At 37.1% G+C, this 26,089-nt stretch overlaps 1 protein-coding gene across 1 annotated transcript in view; it reads right to left on the reverse strand.

The window, feature by feature from the left end:
* SUPT3H (suppressor of Ty 3 homolog (S. cerevisiae)) overlaps nucleotides 1–26,089 on the reverse strand; it is a gene marked incomplete at both ends in the record, with an annotated part of 81,724 nt that overhangs the window by 27,090 nt on the left and 28,545 nt on the right. The window contains 3 exons of the mRNA XM_010073212.1: nucleotides 7,222–7,358; nucleotides 9,035–9,125; nucleotides 10,330–10,416. Coding sequence (XP_010071514.1) covers nucleotides 7,222–7,358; nucleotides 9,035–9,125; nucleotides 10,330–10,416 — 315 coding nt within the window. The remainder of the gene's footprint in view (nucleotides 1–7,221; nucleotides 7,359–9,034; nucleotides 9,126–10,329; nucleotides 10,417–26,089) is intronic.

Consider the following 26,089-nt stretch of genomic DNA (forward strand, 5'->3'; position numbering starts at 1 on the left):
CCGGACAGCTAATTTACAGTCGAGACACTAATAGTCGTGCTATCTTGGCACTCATCTGGAAACACTGGACTGATGCAGTGACATTCATTCCCTCTATATTTGCATTCCTAACTTTGGTAAGGGATGTTTTGCAATATCAAAAAAAAACCCCAACATTGCCTGGAGAATAAAGGAGTTTTTTCTTGATGATGTTCCATCTACGTTCATTTTAATCTTTGCATTTATGTATATCAAAAGAAGTAGACACTACATAGGGAGTTGGTATTGACCTTATAGTCTATTAGAGATCATCATTACGCTCTTTTTTTTTCATATCATCAAGGTCCCACTGCGTGTACTGAACTTCACTCTCCAAAAAGAACCAGCCGAAGGCACCAGAAGTACTTTAACATCTGATGCATTCCACTTCAATGCGATTTTAATACTTTTTTTAACAAAAAAAAAAAAAAAAAAAAAAAAAAAAAAAAAAAAGGCAAACAAAAAGCTTTTTTCTCTCTTAACTAAGATATGAACTTCCCCCCTGGATTGTTTCTTTCTCATTTCTGAGTACAGAAGCTCCCCTAAGTCACTGGGATGTTTAAACCTTTAGGCAGGTACAGTTAAGTCAAATTCAGCCCAACTTGTGGCAGCAATACACCGAGCTCTCAAAGTAGCTTAAGTGGGTGGGAGAAGAAGATCCTGGGGCTTTTTCATCACTGTCCCAGGAATCTACTGTCCTTGGGCAGGAATTTTCCCACTCCTTTTTGAGTACTTAGTCATTATAAGTCCCTTTTCAAATCAAGACAACTTCCCCTTATTTGGCCTGGACACACACGTTTGCACTTAAGTTTGCAACTATTTAGTCCATACATAAATGTATCATAAGACACAAGGTTTTTAATGCCATGGCTTGTCCTTCTGTGTCCCGTCACTGAGACCCCTTAGGCCATTTTTGACAATGTTGAGTAATGAGTAAGGAACCTTATTTTCTACCCATTATTTCCAAAACTTAACGACTTAAAATTGAAGGCTACAACTTGAGCTGCTGGTGTATATGATATAATATTAGAAAGCTGCAATTCTATGTGTGGACCAGGACAACACAAATTGATGATAGATCTGTGACAGTATTTTTAAAGACAGCACAAAACTACAACAGGGATTACATGCCTACTCTGAAGTGAACCTGGGCAGCCATACATACATGTACGCATATATACCCTATCCCTTTACCAGTTCCCCAGAACTCAAGCCTTCCCCACTTGCAACACTTTTTGTCTCAGTCTTTCAGCCTCCGCTCCCTACATTTGGCCAGGTTAGAAGCAGAATGGTCACTGACAACACAGAGAAAATCCTGTAAAATAAATACATCCAGATGAGTCTACAGAGCTGTGTAGCTCACTGTAAAGAAGATACAAACATTTGAGCAGCTGAATAACTCTCTAAACTCCAGTATTTGCACTGCCTGGGTCTCCAGTCACGACACTGGGAGATGAGAGCTCACATGCAAAAACCCAAAACAAATTTAAACATTTTCATCTGTAGCCAAATCTTATCCCAAGATACATTCTTACATAGAGTGTAGCTGTTAAAATCTAGGAAGTGTTAACATTTAGAAACCGTGATTCTAAAAATTAATGAATTATTAGATTTGGGCACAATATAATGAGATACCAGAAGTCGTCACTCAACTAAATGCAAAGATTCTGTAAGAAAATATACCTTGTGTCAACAAGAACCTGCAATCAGAAGAAAGTTAAATATAATTATTTCTGAAAAAGCAGAAAAATAATTTTATTACAAAAACTACATAGCAAAAAAAAAGATGTGCTCTGAGAAACAATGCCTTCATGCTTAGTAACATAAAACTTTTCCGTTTGTCTTCCGGCATGCAGTTCCTATTAAGTATGTGTTGTCTGTACTACAGCACTCAGCTTTCCATATGGGCTTTAAATCAAATTCCCGTTTGTTATTGATACACCCTGCATGAACAGACACTCCCTAAAGAGTAATGCCCCACACAGCACTTACACTGGTGTCATTTTTGCCAGTGAAATGAGCACAGTAGCACTAAATGGCCTCAGAGCTCTTTCTAAACCATTTCCTGCTTATTTTCTTTGTACATCTTTTCAACTCAGTACAATGAATGTGAGTACTTCAACATCATCCTTCAGATCCTCCCTGAACAGAGGAGCTCAGAGGTTTTTTTTCTGAATTACACCGCCAAATTTGAGCTGTCTCAATTAAGAGATGCCAGGTCCATGCCCTAGCTCCAAGGGCAGTCAGCATGGAGCAACCTGTGTCCCTGAGCCAGCTCTCCCAGCCTCCCAAAGAGAGTGGTCACATCCAAACTGAGCACTGGAGAGAGATCCTAGCCCAGGGTCACACCCAGGAATTCTCTGGGACAACGTTACCCAGCTCAGCTCAAAGTGTGACTGCTCAAAAGTTGATGATCATATTCCAGTAGGAAGGAGTCACCTTCGTCACTGTCTAATTTACCACTGCATGCCAAGTCTACCTTATTTAAATGACTGAAACAGAGAGCACCTCCAGAGCATGATTCCTTGTGCCCTAAGGTGCCTTTAGGCGTGCTTAGGTGTCTTCTCCAGACGCAAATTAACTGTGTTTGAACAATGATAAAATTAAGTGGACCTGTTAGAGCGAGTCCAGAGGAGGTCATGAAGGTGGTCAGAGGGCTGGAGCACCTCCCGTACGAGGACAGGCTGAGAGAGTTGGGGTTGTTCAGCCTGGAGAAGAGAAGGCTCTGGGGAGACCTTAGAGCAGCTTCCAGTGCTGAAAGGGGGCTACAGGAGAGATGGGGGGGCTCTGGATCAGGGGGTGGAGTGATGGGATGAAGGGGAACAGTTTTAATCTGAAAGAGGGGAGATTGAGATGAGATGTGAGGAAGAAATGTTTTCCTGTGAGGGTGGTGAGGCAGTGGCCCAGGTTGCCCAGAGAAGCTGTGGATGCCCCATCCCTGGAGGGGTTCAAGGCCAGGCTGGATGAGGCTTTGGGCAACCTGGGCTGGTGGGAGGTGTCCCTGCCCATGGCAGGGGGTAGAAATAAGATGGTCTTTAAGGTCCCTTCCAACCCAAACCATTCTGTGATTCCATGATTCCATGAAGTGGGAGTAATTAAACCTCATGTGAAAAAAGGATGTCTTCCAAACACACCTACGCTTTATGGCAATTACGCTGTATTTTGCAGAGGGCCCACTGCATTTCTGTGAGCTCTGTACAGGCTTCCCACTGTCAGAAGCATGCTAGTGAGCAGTGCAGAAAAATCACACCCAGAATGAACTTCCTAGAACAATAACATCTATCTGTAGTTTTCTAAATACCTAATGTAATTCATAGGACAATACAGCTTCAAGAACCGTGAGCTTCTGCCAATCCCTTTACGTAGAGATATAACATAATTTTAACATCTTGCTGGCATCTAGCCTGTTTTCAAGGCAGTGTATTCTTCTAGGGAAGTTATTTTCCCTTCCCTGTTTATTCAAACTTGCAATGTACTATGGTAGCTTCTGTAACTGAATTATTGCCATTTAACGTATAACACGTTGGAAATACATCCCTAAACTAGCAGTCAGAGTGACAGTTGAGTGGTGTTTCTCTTAATCCTTGGGGAACAGAAGTGAAACAGGATTCGCAGTGTGACCTCTACGCATTCCTGTGTATGTCAGTTCAGACTTGCGATTGAAAGACTTTTTCCTGGTGGGGTAGGTATTGAAAGTATAAAACAAATCATTAAAAATGGATATTTACAGAATGAGAGAGAAGTCAGCTTTGCAATGACATGGACTTAAGTTTTACAATAGCTGTAGTTGATTTTAATAAGACACGGAGAATTTGACAGTGGTTCTCATACAAAAATTTAGCAGAACTGGAGCTACCGCTCACAAAATCACAGCCAAACCTGCAGCTAGTTTTACTACGACTGGTTACCTGAGACGTTCAGGTAGCAACATAAGGACAGAAACACCCAAAAGTGCTTTTCTACCCAAACTGCACAATAAGGAAAAAATGCAAAGATTTTAAATGAGCATGCACCTTCTTCCCACAGCCATTCAGCCGTATCCCACAGGAATCCTAACTCTCCCCTCTAAACGTTTTTTAAGAGAAAGAGGAAAGCAAAACTGCAGTCCACTTGCAAGGTTTTACTTCTCATTAATCTGTCATACAACAGGCAACAGAAGGGAAATTGATTTCCTGAGCAGCTCTCGTGACTACAGAACCTAACCTGTATGATAAAAGAGGGCTGTCAGGTAGGTCACCATTAGATTTCATTCTCAAGAGAGTGTCACCTGTTATAAGGACAGCCTGTATGATCCAGATAATTCTCGTTCACACACACAGTTCAATTACATCCACGAACTAGAATCATTTATTCCATCTATAGCTGTTATTTCCCTAAGAAGCAGCGTTTCCCTGGTGTTTTACTGCTATCTTAGGAGGGCAAAATGAAGTGACACAGAGGTGCTATTCCAGTTTTTGTTTTGATTTTCCCAATACAGTTGGCTGCTTTGCTACTATTTAGTGCTATTATTGAATTTCTTATAATAAATCATATAATCACAATGTATTGGTAACATAATCTTGTATTATGACACAATAATGTGAATTTTGTTCTTAATTTCTTCCCTGTAGTTTAAGAGTATTCCATTTTCTTTTGCACATTGTTGTTGTAACTCTTTTAGAGATAGACCCTTTGCCTCACATTAAAACCATGGGATACATCAATAAATTCTATACACAATCATAGAAGAATGTCCTTTCTTTTTAGTATGACACGTTAGTGGGTGTTTTTCAGCCAGAAGTGTAGAATTGTTTGTTCTCCTTTAGTAATGTTTGAAAGTGGCTTGGAGCTTTGTTTACTCCTCCATGGTACAAATATGGAATAGACATCACAGAACAGCAAGTGATCTCATGAAGCCCTAGCTTTAATTTTATAAAATGTTTTCAAAGAAATGAGCATAAACAATATTTGCTTTTTTGTATCATAACTGAAACCATACCACTAAACAATCATATCCTGTTTAGCCCACAATGACATCAGAAATATATGTTTATCATCTGCTCTGGACAAGTGAGCATGATTTTGGCCCAAGGCAAAGTGGAACTGAAATTATTTACAGTTGTCCAAACCAAGATAACCACACATTTCTGAGGTAATTGATACCTAAAAGGAACACTGCCTTTAGATCGCAGTTCATGATTTAAGTATAACAATTCTTTTAAGAACGTTGCTAAAATTTTTGAAGTGTCTATTGGATTTCCCCCAAAACTTAGCATGGATTAAACCATCTACTGCACAAAGAAAAAGTGCTACATGAGATCAGCCCATCCACTACCAACTCTTCCTCTAGGAATGGATCACATTTCCTACTATCTTTGATTCCTTTCCACCCACCTCAAAGTGACAACAAAATCCGAAACAAAACAAAGCCAAAAATATGTCAAACATTTTAAATAGCATGTTTCAAGAATCTTTCATGTTTTGTCACTAGTTTTAAAAACTAATAAGAAAAAAAATATATATAGCACTGACTTCATACCTGTATATAATTCATGGACCTATTCTAAAATAAGTAGATCTTAATTTTCTTTTTTTTTTTTTTTCTTTAACATGGAAACAGATCAGCTGTTCACAAAATGCAATAAAGTAGAGCAACAGAGAAAATAATTACTTCCTATGTATATACATACACACTGTAGTTCATGAATTATAGTCTAGTGAGAAAAAAAACCACATGTAGTTAGATGAAAGATAAATATTTGATTACAGGAACACACTCCTCAACAGACAAACAGAGTCAGACTTATCCTAGTCTAGGACAGGGAACTTCATACTTCTAGCAACTTGTCTAGCTTTTTTAGACAACAACAAAAAAATTCTACTGGAATGACAGAAGAGAATGTAAAGTCAAGCACAAAACCCATCCATTCACAACAGTGCTGTTATGCATTTCTGTGCATACAAGCTCAAAGGATTTGCCTGCCCTTATGCAAAACACAACATCTTGCATAAATAAATAAGAAAGCAAAGAGAAGAAAAGAAACCATGGGTTTCCAAAACACAAATAGTGGTTGCAAACAACTGTTCTATGGGACTGATTCTCAGCTGGGGACAAACGGGACTTGTTTCTAGCCAAATTCTTAGAGAGAAGGGATTCTTGATTAGATTTTGTAACTGTAATGGGAGAAGGAAGTGGAAACAGGGCTGGGAAAGTCCCAGTTCTGAAAAGGGAGTCCATGAAGAAGGAAGAATTACAACTAGGGCAGGACAAATATCGGGTTATTAGAATTTTCCATGAGATTGTGGAAGTGAAATGAGGCCCTAATCCTAAAACATTAAATACACAAATTTTACAGAACGCATCAGCCACCTCAGCACAGAAAAGAAAATCAAACGAAAGGAACCAGCTTCTACCACTAAAAAGGTATAAAGAACACTCTAAATATAGCAAGTTTCCAACAGCCACATATACTATATTACTGACTAAAAGGGATGGAAATTGGCCCAAACATTAGTGTGGAATCGTGAGCGTGCTTCTGGCACAATTTTGTCCTTGACATCTAGCTGCCCACACAAGACATGAGAAGGAACTGAGCATGAACAGGGGCCATGGACTGTTCTCCATGTTTCCTATGGACAGGGTTACTGAAAAAACAGGGTAGCCCTGTCCACCCATAAAAAATTTAGCCATAGGGACCCAAGCCAGGCCATGTCACAGACATAATTTTTCATATGTACATAGATCAGAAAATAGGACTTGAAAGCAGGATGGAGAGAAGACAATATACTGAAGCAGGTTTGCGCAGAATATTTAATTTTATCTGTAAGCTGTGCTAGACGAAAAGAGTCCGCAAATGCTATTGAGACAATTTTCTAATGAGAGGAATAATGAAAAAGAAAAAAATGAGTGTGAAAAATGCATGCGAAATGTTTATAAATAGAATCTCCTTTCTACAGGAAGGAAACACAAATCCATGGCAGACAAAGATCCATAACTACCCTTTCATAATCTTCCTTCTCAGCATGCATGCTTAACTATCAGGAAACATTTGAAGGAATAGCAAAAATATGGAAATAGGATTCCTTTAGACCATATGGGAAAAAGGAAAACAGCATATAACAATGATATATGCAGCATGAAAAAGGCATCAGGCTAGCATGATATATGAAATACCTCGCAGCTTTCTCTGCTGGAGCTGGGTATCAGTAAAAGAGAAGAATTACCTCCATTCGCTCTTGCTTCACATCATCAATCTCATCATCTTCGAACATGGCCAAGAGTTCTCCAGTCTGGTCAATGGAGTTGAGAAAGTCTTGAGCAAGCTTCTGCCGTTTGTTGGTGTTATTACTGTTGAATTTGTCTTCACAAAGGCAAGCAAAGAACAACAAATTGAAGTTATTTGGCTTCTCCAAACATCAACCGATGTCCCTAGGAGGGACATGTTTTAGAATCAGATGGACTATTCAGAAAAGGCTTGTTCTTAGTGTCCTCCTCATACAAGTTGTGCTAGCTGACTGAGGTGATGCAAAACATCACCTTGAGTGTTTTCTAGTAAAACCTATAAAACTAATTTTTTTAGTTTTTTTTACTAATCTGAAGAAACCTAGTCTGGTGCTCATATATCATTACTTCTCACTGAAGGACCCACAGTGGACAGAGCTGTAGAAAAAAACCACCCTTCTTCGGTTGTACAAAACCCTCATTGTACAACAGAACATAGAGAGGAAATGCTCTTTCCTGAAAGCACACAGAGCATCCTCATTACCTACAGCCTAAAGCAAATCATACCATAAACACTAAGATGCAGCTCCACAGGTGATGGACCATTGCTCTACAGTAAAACCTGGAGAACCCTGGCAAGGTGATCTCTGTTGTTCTAAACAGAAGAGCAGCTATAAAGACATTAGCTGCACAAAACAAAATGAATGGCTTTAATTACCAAAGCATGCCAGAAAACGCAATCTTCAGTTCCCAGGTGAGCTGAAGCATTTCCTGAGCATCTAAATGGCTTATGAAAATTATTTGTTTTAAATACTGACACACCTTGAAGTATTAAAAAAACCTAAAGCTGTCAGGTAGGAAGCTACGCTGCCAGACTGCTTGCACGAAACAATATACTTTCACATGTGGTGAAAATAAAATGCCACAGGCAAATTAAATCTCAAATGAGTTGACAAAAACTTATCCGCAGATTGACTAAGTCAGAGCAAGAAGTACAGTGTTTACCTAACACCAGTGTGGATGCTCAGAGGAACCAAACACAAGGAATTCATTGTAAGGGAAAACAAATAAAAACAAAAGGCTCTGAGACAGGAAATAAGTTAAATACAAAAAAGTTGTGTATGGACCTTGATAGATGTTATAAAAGTATGTCAAGATTTAGATATGATAAATTTTAACTTTTTACAAAGGAAATGCTATTTCTTCTATGAATATAAATCAACATAATTTTATACCAGCAAATTATATGGCATAAATTAATGTATTTTTAATTCCAAGAGCTTTTCCTTTAAATGTGTCGGTTATAAAATCTCTGACTTGCTCATGGAATGTGGAAAAAGTGGTTCCCATTCTTTAAATTACAGATTCAAAGTATAAAATGTTACACCACACTGAAAACAAGCCCAGGTCATATATTAGTATTGTGACTTCAGATTATGGGTTTTTTGTTTGTTTTTTTTAAACATGTCAAAATTCTTTGATAGTAATTTAACAAATGTCCATTCAATGGCACGCGGTAGCTGTCATGTTTAAATGACCCATGCTGAAATCAATCAGCCCTTTAATCAGGTCCAGTTTCTTACTTTAACAGAGTTCTGACATTCAACAGTCTTACTTATCATTGGGATGGTAGATGCAAATACATACTTCTGAAGAATTTCAAAAGGAAAAGCAGAGACTTTAAACTAAAATACTCTGAAGACAATATTTTTCTGTCTTAACTATTAAGCAAGGCATTAATACTCTGCATTGAGTTATTCAGTGCATTTATAAAATATCAAGCATCCCCCAAATGAAATAATTAATTTTTTCTACCTTCAAGGAGGTCATCTTCTTCTATTCCTTTGACAATTTTAGATTTATAGTCTCGAAAAAACATGTATTTCAGTAGCCTTCTAAGCTTCTTCTAAGAGAAAAAAATAATTTATGTTAATTAGTATAATAGTTATTTTATATTTAGACTAACTTTGTAACACACAAACATACAAATGTGTAATACATTACTCAGTAAGTATAATTTTTAATAGCTATAATTTTTGATTATGCAGAAGATCCATACATACAAAGTACACCAATATCAGTACCAATTCCACATTAAATATTATTTATTTGAGCTCCTTCGTACTTTGCTCGCCAACAGTGAAACAGAAACGGGTTTGACGTTCAGAAAGCAGAAAAACGCAGAAATCAGGCTTCTTTAGGGCATTCCAAAACCTTTGCTTAGTTCGGAAATCCAAGCGTACAAATGCATATTTCCACGAACTTTGACATCCATCTTAACCACTGTTTTCAGTATAACCTTACAGATCACATGAAATAAAGAAATTGAAATTGTTTTTCACATTTTGGTGTTTTTAAATTTTGATGTGGTTTTGGTCATGAGGTTTCACCTATCAAACAAGGAAAGAAAAACAAAGGGGAGAAAAAAGGTAGGGTGAAAGGGGGTAACTAAGGCAGAAAAGGAGACAAAGGATAAATAAATAATGTTGATGAAAACGGTTAACAATAATTTTTTAACAATTTTTAAATTTGAAGAAAGAAAATTAATTTAATCTTTGTATGGATTTTTTTTTTTTTTTTTTATTACTATTGACCTGCTTTGCTTACTGTCCAATGAAAAGAACACCATCCCTAAATTTGGAGATTTTAGCGAGATAAAGAACAGGAAAAATATTATAATGGAAAATCAATCCAAGATTTACTGACAGTCTAGCTGAAAAAAATGTAATGGTCACATGGTCAAGTGTCACATCTATGCCCTGCATAACTAGGGCAAAATTAGAATAAGTGAGTTTTAATAAAAGGGACATAAAGGATAAGGAGAAATATTTATACCTTTAATAAGAAATTGTTTTGAGCTCTAAGGTACATTACCCACCTTAAATCTTAGTGAAAAAAATTTATTCACAATTGAAGTTACAGGAAAAATGAGAAAATCATTAAAATACAATTATTGTACTGTGCACAATACAATACAATTGCAGAGCAGCTACACTTTTAATTAAGGCTATTCATGATGATGGGCTCCTTTCACATAGGTTAAGGAAGCACTTAAAACACAAAAAGCAGCTTACTATGTAAAGTAAGAAATTTCTGCCTTATTACTATACCTTATCTTTGCGCATTAAGAACAAGAGATCTTCAGCAGAGATGACTCGAGCTCCTCTCAACTGAGAAACTTCAGCTGCTTGCTGCAACTAAAATAAATGAGTACATTAGGATGGTTGTTTCTGTGTTAAAAAATGCATTCACAGGGGTTTGTTTTAAATAAGTTCAGATAATATTTTGCATGTTCATGCACAGAAAAACAGAAGCTATGCACTAAAACACAAGCTGGGACTCTCAAAGGTGTCACTCACTCAACTCTTTTCAGCCAAGAAGTCAATAACAAACTTACAAAAAGCCTGAAAGACTTCTGACAAAACTCAAGCTAAAGTTTTTTTGTTTATATTTAAAATGAACGCTTTTAAAAAGCGCTACATCCTTTTTTTTTTTTTTTCCTTCTCTCCTTGCACCACATTAGCCCAGAAAATGAACATACAATTCTCTCAGGCAATGTAAAAATGCCAAATTCTTGCCATAGCACTTTATCTGCAACTGTGGAAGGGTGGCTGATCCCTCCCACAATTTTTTAAAATAACAAATATTAAACAGCTTACCTAAGTATTTTTTGAAAGAAACTCTACTCTCACTTGACCTATCATTAGTACAAACCAGACTCACATGAAGAACTTTTTTAGGCATACACTTCTTTCATTTGAGAGAAAGAAAATGAATAGATGGGAAACACTGGCTCTATGAATAAAGTCATTAGAAAAACCTTATTTAGCAGTCCAAGCCCTTCAGATACGAAAGAGATAAAGATGGGACTGAGCAATGAACGCCACAAACATTGAGAAGAGGTGGCCAAAGGAGTGTGAAGCAAGGAACTGTCCTCATCTCCATTGCAACAGTGCCTCCAAAGGCCCCAAACTCGTCCAATTGTGCCATAAAGAGCAAAAATCTCTTTATAAGGGACTAAGCACACATCAGCCTTGAATTCACCTTTGGTAGGTGCAGGAAATTGAGCTAGTTTATACATATAAATCATATTTTGATCATATCAAAACCAGTATGAGGTTAGAAACCAAACTTGTTCTAGCTGATGGTTCTCAAACTACTGAGCTAAGGATGTCCAACTCAAAGGCACAAGAGAAGTCTACGGGATTTGCTCCTGTCACCTTGCCAGCCTTCGGTTCTGGCGTACAATGGTGCTGGCGAGTAGGTGGGATAGAAAGGATGCTTCACAGCATGGAATACAGATTATCCTCTATGTCCAAAAACACTATCCAAAAAGCAAGATTTAATCATAGTTTCTTTGCTCTTATCCACGTTAAGCATCTGATGGACAAACTGACAGTGAGCACAGCACCAAAGTTATCAGAAGGAGAGAAACCTTTAAAAAATTATTGGTATTGAAACTTACATGCACCTGTAACATGATCAATAAACAGCAATTTCATTTATTTTCAAATATCTCCATATTCTTCTTTCAGAAATGCACTAATGCACCTGAAAATAATTTAGAGAAACCCTATCCTGCAAACTCACCCTAGCAATGGTTTCACTCAGTATCACGGGCTGAATAAGCATATTATTAATCTGAGCTCCCATGCTGCTATGACTTGAAATAGGCCTATTCAGAAGTTAAAAAGATCAACAAAAACAGTAGCTGTTTCCAATATCCAAAGGAGGAGAGGGGGCGGGGAAGATTTTCATTTTGGCAAGTGTTCAGTGGGCAAAAAGATTCAGTCCATAAATCATAATACTGGCCTGCATTAATTTTTTTCCACACTAATCACATGCATACAAAACGTTAACTGTATCTCGTACTCACAACACAAAACATACTGCGTGAAGAGTTTCAGATTTTCCCCTCGAAACCTTCTCCTGGCCCTTGCAGTCACAGAGACCAGAGAGATTTCAGGAATTCAGAAGTCACAGTAATATCATCTTACTCGAAAAATGTAAGAATGTGAAAAATGATAGTTCTATTTTTTTGGCATAAGCAAAACTGTTTCTTATTCTGATTAGTTTGAGGGCACGCAAGCTCCTTATATTTCTAACATAAAATATAAAGAGCTGGATAAAAATAAATTTACCAAGAACGAGCCAATATCCATCTCTGGTCTACATCTATTGCAGTTAATGGCTGACTTTGACCTTACTAAGCTCAGAAGTGTTAGAAAACCTGACCTTAGCATGGTGATAACACAACACAGCTTTTCAAAATATCATATAAAACAACGGCAGAAATATCCGACGTGAAATTATGCTCTAGTTCCCTAAGACATATAGATGCGTAACTATAATCTTTAAGGCTCCTTCCAACCCAAACCATTCTGATTCTAGAAGACATTAACTTTCTTACCATAAATTCAGATATGTTAATTTCTCTGTGTAGCTGAAATACTTTATTTTTCCAAACTATAAGCATGCAACAACATCATTTAAAGCAAAGATCACGCGCAAGCTGCTTACAGGAACCTCCCAGTGAAGGAAGGAAGAGTAAGGAGAGGAGCCCAAATTTATGTCCCATTGCATCTAAGTAAATCCTGAATAACACTGTTTACTTTAATGAAGCTATTCTGGGCTACACACAAGATCAAAATCTGGAATAATATTCTCAGTTTCTACCAAAACAATGAAAACTTTATTCTCATGTTGCCTCCATTTTTGCATCTATTTTATTTTAAGGAATGAACACACGGCTTTTTAATTTCTTTGGCTTAAAGAAAGCAAAATACAAAAATAATTATTTCTTGTACAGTTATAAAATATGGATTATTTATCCAAACAGACCATAATGAGTTCTGCATTGGTACACATATTTACCTGGGAAACCAGGATATACTCAGGTAAATATGTATCCAAGCAATTAAAAAAAAATTACGTACCACACAGCCGAGGTTAGGGGGAAGATGTATTTATAGTTTTAACACACACATAATTGACTCATTCAAACCACAACATGAGTGCTTTGCTATAATTAGTATTATAACAAACTGTCTTATTTGACTGTCCCAGAGTTGCCATTAATATGCAATAAGCCCCAATTCCTTAATTTCCGGAGCTGAGTCATTACCGTGGCTGTGTTACATGATGAAGGGGGATTTCAGGAAGCCGTACCAAAGAAACGATCCATCTCCGAGCAACCGAGCATTTATCATCCCAGAAAAGCAATTTTCAGCTCTGCAACCTTGAAGTCGGGAGGTCTTCCACCTTTCGCTGCAGTGGAAGCACTGGGGTTTTTGACTTTTTGAGCAGTGGTTCTACTGCCCCTGACTCCAGATGATAGGTGTGATATAAACGCTGCAATAACTTTGAGGTTACTGTATGGCAACAGTGGAGATATGGCAAGATTTCCCCACCATCTCCCTTCTCCAAGCCTCAGCTATATTCAGTGTCAGTCACAGAATTCGGGGCAGCTGCAGCTCCAACCTACTTACTGTCTTTTCCTAATTTTTTTAATGCTTAAAGCTATTTAGTCCACATTACAAAATATTTTGGTTTGGATTATCCTGAAGAACAGCAAACAATCCAAATTACTTAGGTTCTTAAAGAAAAACAGGCTAAATTTCCTAATACCAGCAAACAATATTGGAGACCTCAGAGTCTGAATATATTTTTTATTACAGCCAAATTATGAACCCCTAAAAGTCAAGTTTAAACAACGGAAGTGTTGAAATGACTTTAACTATAGGAGCGCAAATAGCTCAGTTAATAATTAGGAGTTTATGAAAAATAAGTATATTTTACAATTTTTCACATTACAAAGAAGGCAGTATATACAGTAACTATATTTTAAAGTCTAAGAAGAAATAGCTGGGGAATAATATTTTAAAATGTAATCACTGGTTTAATGACTTTATGAAGTTAACTTTCTTGGCAGGATGAATTGAAGTATGTTAACAGTCACCTTACGGCTATTTTCTTTTTGCAACTTCTGCAAATTATGGATTTGTTGAAAGGAGTATTCATTCTCCTATGACAGAAGCACAGTTACTTCAATGGTACTGTCTGCCTTTTTTTTTTTTTCCCTAATTATTTTTTCTTCCACTACCTCCAAAGTCAACAATCATCGATACTTCTTCTACAAAAACGTCTTGATGGACAGACAAAAAGTTGGAAAACAAACACACTCTCTTGTGACATAATCCTCCCAGTTAAATTGCAGGACAGAGTCGAAATGGTAATGTTTGCATGCCTTGAAACTGCCGGGAGCCAAGAATAATGCTTCAGGAGCTATGATTTTGTTTTCATTACGGAGGAAAATTAGATCATAGTTCACCTGGATGAATTTTTTTTTGAAGCAGGAAGGTTGTTTTGTTATTAAATATGCATAAAATGTCCTATATTTTCATATTTTCTGGATCAAAAGTATGTATCTATAAAAACACCAACAGAATATTCTGAATTTAGATATATATTGCTGTAAATGCATTCTGAACAGAGCATCCCAATACTTTTTTTGAAAGCATTTACACCATTTACACTTTGTTTTTCACTTAAATCTTTCCATATAATAACTCACATACTACTAATGCTGACACCTGAGCTTCTAATCCTAACATACATGGGGAAAAATACTGAATTTGTTTCCACTAGTCAGCAGAGGAACATGCTTTACAGACGTAGCACATCCTGGGAGGATAATTGCATTATGGGGTCCATTAGAGCACTCTAGTAGGTAATGATTTAGGATGGCCACACAAGGGTTAAACAGCATGACTAAATTGTCACAAGCTGTCTAAAACATGAAACTTTTATCTGCAGATTAAAAGACAATCCATTTTCTTGTTATTAGGTATCTGTTTTCAAGTCTAAGTATTTTTTACTGAAGCCCACTGGATGCAGCACCAGGTGATTACATGGGACCTTGAGAAGACAAAGCTCTCCATCCTATTTTGAGGCTTTAGAGGAGCACTTCCTCGCTGAGCATACCCTGTGTCACCCAGCCAGGCTGCTGATGGAGACATATGGGCATTGTTACTGGAGTCTTTACCAATGTCTAAGAGACTTCACTGTTGCTCCATACACAAAGGGAGGGGAAAAAATAGGTGAAAACCTTTTCTCATGTACGGAATAATTCAATTTTCACAATGGATTATGAATGTTTTTTCAGCTCATTGGAGATGGTGTAGTAACTCCTTCACTTCAGTAGGCAGGAGAGCAGCAATCCCACCGCGAACTTAAGGAAAAATCCTTAAGGGATTAAGGAAAGCTGAATCCTTGTGCTCCTAATTTCTGATTTTTAGCAGGCATAACCATAGCTGAGCCCCGCATTTTTCCACACTCTGAACTATTCTTGTTTAAATTATAAACATGCACAAATATTAGAAAAAATGGTAACTTATTTTCAAAGCCTAGACTCTGCTAATTAAAGTGAAGATTTGCATCTATCAGACACTATGATTTTTTTTTTAATTATTATATTGGGTAGATTAAACAAGGAAAACAGATTTTTAAGTAAATGGCGAACTTAATACTGCCATTTTGCAAAAGAAGAGCTTTTATTCAAAGTATTTTTTGTTTGTTTTTAATCTCTTATTTATAATTTAAGCTCAACTTCTTAAATTAGAGTTTGTTGTTCCGTTTTCTGTCACACAGAGAAAATAATTTAATCCATTTATGAACAACAACCCCATTTCAACTTAAGCTTTAGCCATGACTTTTTATTTTTCCTTCTTTCAATTCTAATTCCAAAATCAACATTTTGGGCCAACATTTTATAACTGTAATTCTTCTACTCTCCATGAAACAAAAGAAAACCTATTGCACACCTGATATTTACGGTAGGCAATACTGACCATATGAAGTTAAATTATAACAACAACATTAAAACTATAAAGTCTTTAAGTGCACAATATTATTCAGACTCAATGAATCCCATTTTAATATGGTTACATTGTTCAGTGGCTACATAGACTTTGTTAATTTAAGACTTGGTGTAGTGCTGGAAATGGCCACTGCTGATGCCCTCTCCCACTGCCGGTGATGATAGGAGCAGATGAGAAAACAAACCTGGAAACTTCTACTCTAGTTATTATTATTACAGGGGAGAAAAAATAAGCTTGAAAAATATCATCCAAGGGGAAACGATGGAGTAGTGTTCTCCACAGCAAGCAAGAGAGCGTGAAAAGAGCTCTGTGAAGTGTGAACTTTGTAGATATGAAAGATTCATTAGCTAATACAAAACCAAAAATCTCCAACCTCTGCAAACACATCTCTATTTCTGAAGATGAGTGTAGAGGTCCTCTACTGACTATCCATGTTCTAGGATCATCTGTTTTTTCTAGATGTCAAGGTACCACCCCACTGTAAAGCACTGGTAGCAATTTTCACTGTATCTATACTAAATGAATGCTGGGGTTTTGGAGGAAATTATAAGAAACTAACTACATTTGGATTCAAACTTTCACAACGAGCTGTTTCATTTTTACAGCAGTATCTCCATAGCTATTCCAAGCTGAGAATCTCAACTACAACTACTACTTCCATCTAAGTTACATCTTTGAATGCTTTTTGGTACTAAAAGTTACTTTGGAAAAATACGAATGTGTAATCTTTTCAGCAATAAATGCATTCACCTTTCCTTCAGTAAAAAGAAAAGCAACTACAATTTACCCTTCTTAAGAACTGAAGATAATATTATTTTTGAATATTTAGTCTATTAAGTCAGATTTATTTCCTCCCCATCAACTATTTCTATTTCTTTTCTTTCTTCAATATTTTATGGCATGCAAACCAGCAGAGGTTTACATTATACCACAGCTTCCTGTCCTTTGGTTTCAAATCCCAGAAGAAACCACCACTCAGGATTATTGTTATGCAGTTTCCAATGCTACAAGCAGAAAAAAAAATTAAAAATCTCTTCTCTGTTGATTGAGAGACTATCTAATATAAACAGGTTTCTTTCTCTCATTGCTATAGAGAGTAATACTTGTTTAAATCATGCATCCTTACATTGCTCACAGAGGAAAATAATCATTGCCTTCTATTCGTTTCACCAGAATACTAAATAAATACTCTTCTTTTCCGTATGACAGCAAATTGGAATCAGGCTTCACCATTTGTCATAGGGAAAATAAGACATCTGTTTACCTATTCCAAGCACAGAGATAAAGTGCTTTTAGAGCAAGCCTCAGGCTAATGAAAGAACTGCAAAGCAAGTATTCCTGTGAAGAGCAGGCAACCATCAGGGCACTGAACACAAGTCTTGGAAGACAAGACCTTGATCCTCTGGCTGAACTGATTCCAAAGTCATTAAAAAAATCTCTTCAAGCACCTCAAAATGAAGGACAAAAACATACTTTCAAAAATTAAAGCAAAAAACAAAGCAAGACATTGATCTGAAAATTTACACTAGGAGATAGAAGGAGAAAAAAAGGATTTAGGTTCAGCCAAAAATACAAAATGGCAACATTTTCCACTAGAAAGCACTATAAGTATTCACAGGCCTGAAAGACATGCTATGATGTTCATACTTGGAAATACTATGCTAGTGGTGGAAGACTTTGTAAGGTAAAAGATTTTACCTGAAATTATTCCTATTGGTCTTTCTTTTATTTTTTATTCTTATCTGCTCAAATGTACATGACGTCCAAGTGGAAGCTCCTCAGTTTGCATGGTGACTACAGCTAAATGTTACTGGATTGCTCAGATTAAACAGTAAGGCACATAATACATGTACATGACTACTGGTTTAAATGGTTTTGGATGGCAGACAGGTCATACGGGTGACTGAGCTTAAGGTGAATTATACTGCCTGAAGGATTTTGACAGACTGGTAAGTGTCACTTTGCAAGATGTATCCAAATGACCAATAAAAAGAGAAAACAACAGGAAAAAAAGAAATAAAAAACATTGAGTTTTAATGCTTTTCTACCACAATATATGTGTGGATTGAACATTATAACACCAGAGAAAGTCTGAGTCTGTTCTGTAATCTTTGGTCTTAGGGAAAATCACTTGTCAATGGGGACAAGGTATAATCAGAATGTGTAATAAAATAGGAAGTTCTATGAAAGTTTTATCCTCTATCAGGAAATCTCTCTCCAGTTCATTTCAAAATGGCTTCAAGATCCTAAACCTATAGCACCTTTCTTTCAAGAATCTTTTAATTCAAGATAAAAATAGAGGGAAATTTAGGAAAAAAATAGTCCCAGTCCAAGGTGGACACATTTTCATGTAAAAATAAGAGGAAAAGAAGTCCAAATTTTTATATATGTGTTGGTTTGCTGTATTATCTTTTTTTATTTATATGAACTGCAATTCTCAGAGCTTCAAAAAACCCAAGGTAAATTGTACAGATGGGAAGATGAAAGAAAGAAAAAAGGAGGGAGCTCTCAGAGAAAGACAAGAAAGCACCATGAAGGAGCATAAATGTAAAATCTGAACGCCAGATATTTGCGTCTGAAAAAGGGCTGATTTCCTAACTTTTATTTAATGTTCATTCTTTAATTAACATTCATTTCCCAAGGACTTAAGTTTGAAAAGGCTGTTTCACATTACTTTAGCACGAGGAGGAAGAATCACTTTTAAGCCATGAAAAGGCTGGGGAAAAAAAAAATAAACATGTCTTCTGAACATAATTTCCTCTTTATTGCTACTGCAGAGTTATGAAATGAAACCTATTATTTAATTACTTTGGATCAAACAACAGGAAGAGAAGGGAGTGTCTGAGTCACAACATCCCTGTAAGGATAAATTACTATACTTCCTCTTGCTAAAAGACAGTTTTAATGGACTGAAACTGTGCAAGTGGTTAAAATCAAACTGCTGGGAGGTAGGAAGATCTTCTTGCTAACATAAAAAAATGAATAAAATGTACTCTGAAATTCTTAACAGAAATATCAGTAACAATAGGGGGAAAAAGTAGCAACATTTCTGCCAGAACATCAATAGTTTGTAAATTATTGCATTTATTCATATTCTCTCCAGAATCTGAAGATAGTTTAAGAACTATACAATAGCTTCTGGCCCTGTTTTGTTTCATGCTTTGCATTGGAGATGTTTAGATAATCTATTATGAAAACTTCAAAATTTATCTGCTATTACTACCCAAATTTTATTAGCCATAAGGGATTTCCCTTAGCTCTGCTTCAGTAATGTTTACTAGATCCTTCAAATTGAATGCAACTGTTGGAAAAGTTAAAAGTCTTTTATTTCCTAAGTATGTTCTTGGCATAAAAAAAGGGAGGGTTTTAAACTATAATGAAAAGATAGGCTGAATTGGAAAATGTTGGAATAGATAACTTGGCGACTGGTATAGAGTCCACAAGTGGGATATGAATGTGCAAATGCTGTGATCTTTTATATAATTTAGATTCTCATTGACTTGTGTGGGGATGCTCCGAAGTAAACTTTCATGGAAATACTATCTTTTCTGAAACTAGAATACACTAAAATATGAGGGCATTTCACAGATAATTTGAACAACAATGGAAAATATATTTGAAGTCATTCAGGAAAGCTACTCCTAAGCCTAAGGGCAGCATGGGAGAAAGCATTTGTTCAAAAAAACTGTCCTGGAGGCAAGAGAGATCAATTTCCTAGGCCCATCAGAGACTGGCCTGACCTCTCAAGACTGCAGGATGGACGACATGAAGGGGATGAGTATAAGCCATGAAGTTTTTTGAGGGAAGATGCAGAGAGGTTTTGACAGGGATAAAGGAAACAAGATATGAAAAAGCTGTTTGCAGAGATTTTCTAGATCAAAGATTTTGACAGCCTCCTCCTATTATTTGGTCTGTGGTCTACTTCTAACACAGTCTACGAAAGCAGTCATAAGGTAAAGCCTTTCAGCCATGAGGTGTCTCACAGAACTCCATGATTCTTGCATTTTTTAAAGAGGTTTGACTTTCTATTGAAAATGTTAGGATGGTACTTGTCCCTAATGTATCTAGAGAACCCTGCTGAATGTAGGAAACCAAGAAAATACATCATGAATCTCATCATATATGGTGTATTTCTTATTCTTCTCTTGAAACTCAAGTTATTGTCTGCCATCAGACTTCAACTGGCCATGAAGGACATACATCAGGGGGACACTCAGTCGGATTCAGTGAATTTTAAAATATTTTACCTATCAATTCTTCACAATTCAAACTTGCACATTCTCAAAATGGTTATGATCCAGAAAGGCTTTGGTAGACAGTCAGTCCAGAGTCAATCCAAAAAAATTATCAAATGACCGAGCAAGAAGTCTGATAAAATAGAGGAAACAAGAGATTCATGTCAAGGGACAGGAGAGCTTGGTCTTCTGCAAAAAATGGGCAAAAGGTCCAAGTTGTGGACTATATACATCCATTAGGAGAGGACAGATAACTTCCCCTGCCCCGAGAAGATCTCTGCTTTGGGAATTTAACTATACAACCTTGTAACTAAATGCAGCTCCACTAAAACTGCTCATGTGTTAAGTTACTAAGTCTGAGCACAAAGGCAGGATATCCATTACTGGTACCAGAGGAGTCGGAAGATGATAATGATGCCAGTGGGGAGGAGAAACACTAGTGTTTCCAGCATTTATCTTTGTCCTTTGGAAGCCACAAAGGAAAGTGTCAGCCCTACAAGTCCAAGTTCAAGAGGCATCACCAAAATCTTCAAGAGGAGAGGAGGGGCTCAGGGCAAAAAAGCAAGGATGGAGAGAAAAAGCTTTATTTTCTCTAGAAAGACTATGCTGTAGATCGGCATATGAGTGCAGCGATTCTGACTATGGCAAAGGCTGAGCCTGAGCACAATCACCAGGATTTAGATGGTTCAGCTCCCAAAAAATGCTAGCACAGATTTCTTCAAGAAGAGACCTTGATATTTTTACACAAGCATGCAGTTTAAAGGGTCTGCAAACAGGCATATATTTCTGTAATTATTAGAGGTATTCTCAGCAATGTTTATGGAAACAGGGAGAAGACTATCTAAGTGCAACTGCTGAAGTGTAATTGATTAATTTCTAACAAAAACAAAACCCACCCCAAAAAACACAACAAAAAATCATCAAAACACAAATGGAAAAGTACTTTAATTCCTCAAAAGAAAATGTACACATGTATTTGTAAGAAAGTGAACACATCAGTCACAAACTGACAACTATGTTTGCTAAAAAAGGGTGAAAATAAGTGTGAGTAAAATCAATACAGGTATGACAAAGATAGAAGGAAATCTCTGTCCTCAGAATGACACTTTTCTGAAAGACATGAGGAAGGTGTGGTCCAACGTGAAATGCAGAGTGGATGATGAAAGTTGCAAGGCTGGGTAAGATTTAAAAAGCAACACTGATTATTGAAGGGATTTAACACATCAAGAAAGTAGGGGATAAGATTACTAACAATAATAAACAAAACATTCTCTATTGCAACAGATCACTCCTTCTTTGGGTTGCTTTTAAGGTTGATTTCTTTATTTTGGATAAGCAAGGTTACCTCTGTGAATTTTACATTTTTGTTCATATGACGGTAATATCTGTTTACATCTGTCTTACAAATAGGCAAAACAAGGCACGGAACAACTCACTGCACATGGGCAAAGACCAGGAGGAAAAATCTTCCGTTTGCCTCCCTCACCAACCTACTAACAGCCCTCCTTCACTGCTAATGATTCCTCTCTAATGCAGTAGGAAATATCTGCAAAATAATGCAGAAATCTAAAAAAACCCCGAAAAACAAAAACCAAACAACCAAACCTTTAACTTTAAGCTTAAGAGTTTTTTGTATCTAAACTTGTTTGCACTCCTAAGCAAAAACTATAAATATTTCCCAGTGCCTAAAGCTGTGAAATGCAGAGGTGATTTAGCAGACACGCAAATCATAAAAACTGTGTCCGATATATTTCTCTTCTAATTTAGAGTAAGTGGGCCAGCCTTATATCATACATAATAATAATAATTCTCAGTGACATTTAAACCAAAAACCAACTAAACATTTAAACTAAAAACCTGCAAACCTCCATAAAGCTTTACAAATAGCATCAGTCATTGCATTATAAAGCTACGAGACAGTAGCATAAGCAATGCCAACACAGTCACTAGTTTGCCATTGAGAATGTGGACCTGGAATAGTATAAAAGTAAATCCTTACGTTCATAAGAAAACACTTGTCAGTCAGTGGCTCCAACCTAGTCTAGTGGGAGGTATCCTTGCCCATGGGGTTGAAGCTAGATGATCTCTAAGGTCCCTTCCAAACCAAACCATTCTGTGATATGATTCTATGATTCATCAGAAGTCAAAAAGTACAGGAATAAAGAGCTGCCAAAAGTAAAGCTTAATTAGATTTGGAAGTCAAATTAGGAAGCAAAGCAATGGAGGCTTCAGACATAAAACAGTATGAAGAAAGATAATCTGTGCAGGATGCAACAGAGATGGAAAATCTAAACACGGCTCTGAAACAGGAAAACAATTTTCACGGAGCATTGAGAAGAACTGAGGTTTTGAGAATGGGAGCAAAGGTATGACAGCTCACGGAAGAGGTATATGGAAAGAAATTATTTCTAATGTACTGAATGGAAGTAAAAGTCAAAGATTTAAATGCACTCCAGTCATCAGCACTGGATGTCTTAGATGTGAACAAACTATAAGACATAACTGAATGTCTGCTGCCATTCAAATGAATCAGCTTTGGGAAGCTAAAAGGACCAAATAATTGTAGGATGCTGCCTACAGATACCCGAAGAGCAATTAGAAAGATGATGGATCGGTAGTGTCAGATGGCATAACAATGGGTGACAGTCAGAAATTGCAGTTTGGAAGGATCAAGGAGGATGTTAGGAAAACCCTCCTCACAGGGAGGATAGAGCAGCCCTGCAGTAGGCAAGCGGGAGAGACCCTAAAAACCTCCTCCATGGAGCTTCCAAAGCCTGAGCTGGACAAAGCCATGGATGAGCAGATCTAGTACTAGGGACAGTCCTCCTTTCAAGTGGGTTGGGCTAGATGCCTCCCAGGGTTTGACTGTTTCCTTGCTCTCTGTATTTTGTATACTCTTACAGAGTTTTGGAGGAAAGGAAATTGTTTCCTTCTGTCTGTACAGGTTCCAGCACAAGTCACTCTCCCCTCCATTTGGAATGGGGTCCCTGATGCACTGCTACACCAAAACTAAAATTCTTATCAAAAAGTGTGTCAACAAAGCACAAGAGCAGAAAGCCAGTCCTGAGGAATCTGTAAAAGACAGAGAACACAGGTGGAGGTGAGACAAACCTCACCACATCTTTGAGCTGCTGCTACAACCGACAACAGTCACCTATAGCCAGCATCCCAATATCTATCGATCACAAGGAAAAGCCTGAAACAAGGAGTAAAAGAAATAAGGTCCGCTCCTTGACAACAGCAGTCCCACTGTGCACGGAACAAGACGTCGAACACGATGAAATTTGCTGACTCCTTCATAAAGAACAAATAAATAGATAAAAATAACGGGTTCACTCACAGCAAGTAGTCTGGGCTGATGAATGGCAGTTGCGTGTAAAACGATTTGAGCAAGGTTATTGGGGTTTCTTTTGATACAACTTGAATGAAAATCAGCTTCTAGGATGGTGTAAGTATTCCCAGAGTAGATTCCTTAATTATTTGCAGCCTTGGTTCATTCAGATAAATAGACTGTGCTAATATATGTTTGAGCTTCACTTAGAAAAAAAAAAGAGTTATTCATTACAGATGTGAGTATCTCTGCTCTGTGTACTCAGCCACATACTGCAACTAATAATAAAACACAGAGTGGTTGAGCTCATGCCTCACAGTTAACTTTACAATTTCATCTAGTTCAGATTTGCCTTCTTAAAACCCTACAAGCTAAATCCTGAAGACACAAGTCTTTACAGAATAGCTCCAGAATTGAGACTTTCTAATGGATTCATGCAAGCAGTGATTTATAGTCCAGAGTTACTATTGTTAAGAAACTGAAGGTTGTTGGGGTTTTTAGATGCTCTTTAGGTATAGTTCCCTTTATACCTTACAGATGTAATGAGCTGTAATGGATCAGCTCATGAACGGAAGAGGACGTTTGTCTCATGAGAAGGCAGCAACATCGAGAGTGTTTCTGCTTTTTACAGGCACTTGCAGTGAAACTGGTAGACACACGATGGACCTGAGACTGAGGTCCCCCACCCCAGGACAAATTCCAGGTTGTCAATAAACAGACACCACCACAAAATGGACCTGAGACCGAGGTCCCCCACCCCAGGACAAATTTCAGGTTGTCAATAAACAGACACCACCACAAATCTATATATATACTGCCTTTTTCTAACAGTCTCAGAGTACTTTACAAGGAAATTCAGTAACATTATCCCATTTTTTCTAATTTAATACCTGAGACACAGAAATAAAAAGTAATTAATCTAAGGCCATTTTACATTTTACTGATCCTAGGTCATCATTTCAGTACCTGACCCCTTCCTGAGCATGACCCACTGGAGAACACTTACAACTTTTATCTGTTACTTGTCTTCAGAGACAAATGATATTTCAGATATCTCCCTCCAATCATCTTCGGTCTAATCAGTATGACAGCAATCTGTGCAAATAATTCTTGTAAGCACTCTGTGATGTCCACCTTTTGTTGTCCTACTGCCAAGTTTAGTGACATCTAATGTATAGTCAGCTGATGAGCCCTGAATGTTTTGTTAAATTACATTTAATGTCAGAAACTAGATACAAAAAAGATAATGGGATATGTGGGTTTCCCATACTGTCTCACAATGCATAGAAATGCATCTGGGTGCTTCCCATTTCTTTAACCTTCAGTCAGTTGTAGAAATTCAGGCTTGCACAGTCAGTGCCAACAAAGACAGGATCACCAACAGACTTCACATGTCCTGTGTCTCCAGGAAATGCATCATCCATCATGACACTGGATTGAGACGTTCATCAGGTTGCTTAGTGAATCTGCATTTATTCTCTCGAAGCAAAGCTAAATGATTATTTGAAGGATGAAATTTGGCCAAAATACAACTTTGAGTATTGTAGCAATAATGGGAGTTTTTTTGACATATATTATACCCAGACATAGGATGAAATAGTCCCTAGTTTGAAAATCTAGCTTAATTTCAGTGGATTTGTACCCTTGAAAAGATCGAAGCACTTTTGCTAACAGTTCCTTTATAATGAATGTTTTTTTTTATTTAAGTAGAAATAGTATTATATTCTCTCAACTATAGACTAAAACAGTGGATCTGATTATATTAGTAATATTATCTTAGATGTAAAGTGAAAATTTCTCATCTAAATATTAATAAGCAGCTTCTACTAACAGTGTGTTTTATCCATTCAGTGCATGAAAAATTCCTGGCTTCAGTACAGTTATGCATACGAGTCTTAGAATTTAAATATATATTAATTCTCAAAATTTCCTCTTACTCCTACTTCCAGTGTGTAAGTGCCAAGCATTGAAGTAAGTCTATAAATATTACTCATTTTCAGGCCATATAGTTAAGTCAGAAGGACTTTTCTGCAATCCAGCAGTGCACTTGAAATCACACTTACCTGGCAGAAAGTGAATCCCCTTGCTCTCCATTGAGCCACAGTCGTAATTTCAAGTGTGCCTTTCTCTCCACCCATCTAACCCAGAATAATAACGCCACAATTTACTTCTCTGCAAGGAAAATAATCTAAACAGTGTTCACTTTGATGGGGGAATAGGTAATCAGAGCACTCCCCTTTCTAAATATTTTTATCTATCCCCTTTTCTTTCCTGCCCATGTTTCCACCTCCTGCATCATTAGCTGTTTCAATAATGAGCAAGATTAAGGGAAAATTGAGTCGGGTGTTTCCCTTTCACCGCTGGGACTACAATTCTAACCTGATTTAAAGTACTAAATGAAATCAGCACCTGATCTCTAGATGCC

The sequence above is a fragment of the Pterocles gutturalis genome, unplaced genomic scaffold, assembly GCF_000699245.1.
Source record: "Pterocles gutturalis isolate BGI_N339 unplaced genomic scaffold, ASM69924v1 scaffold5562, whole genome shotgun sequence".
NCBI classification, from domain to species: domain Eukaryota; kingdom Metazoa; phylum Chordata; class Aves; order Pterocliformes; family Pteroclidae; genus Pterocles; species Pterocles gutturalis.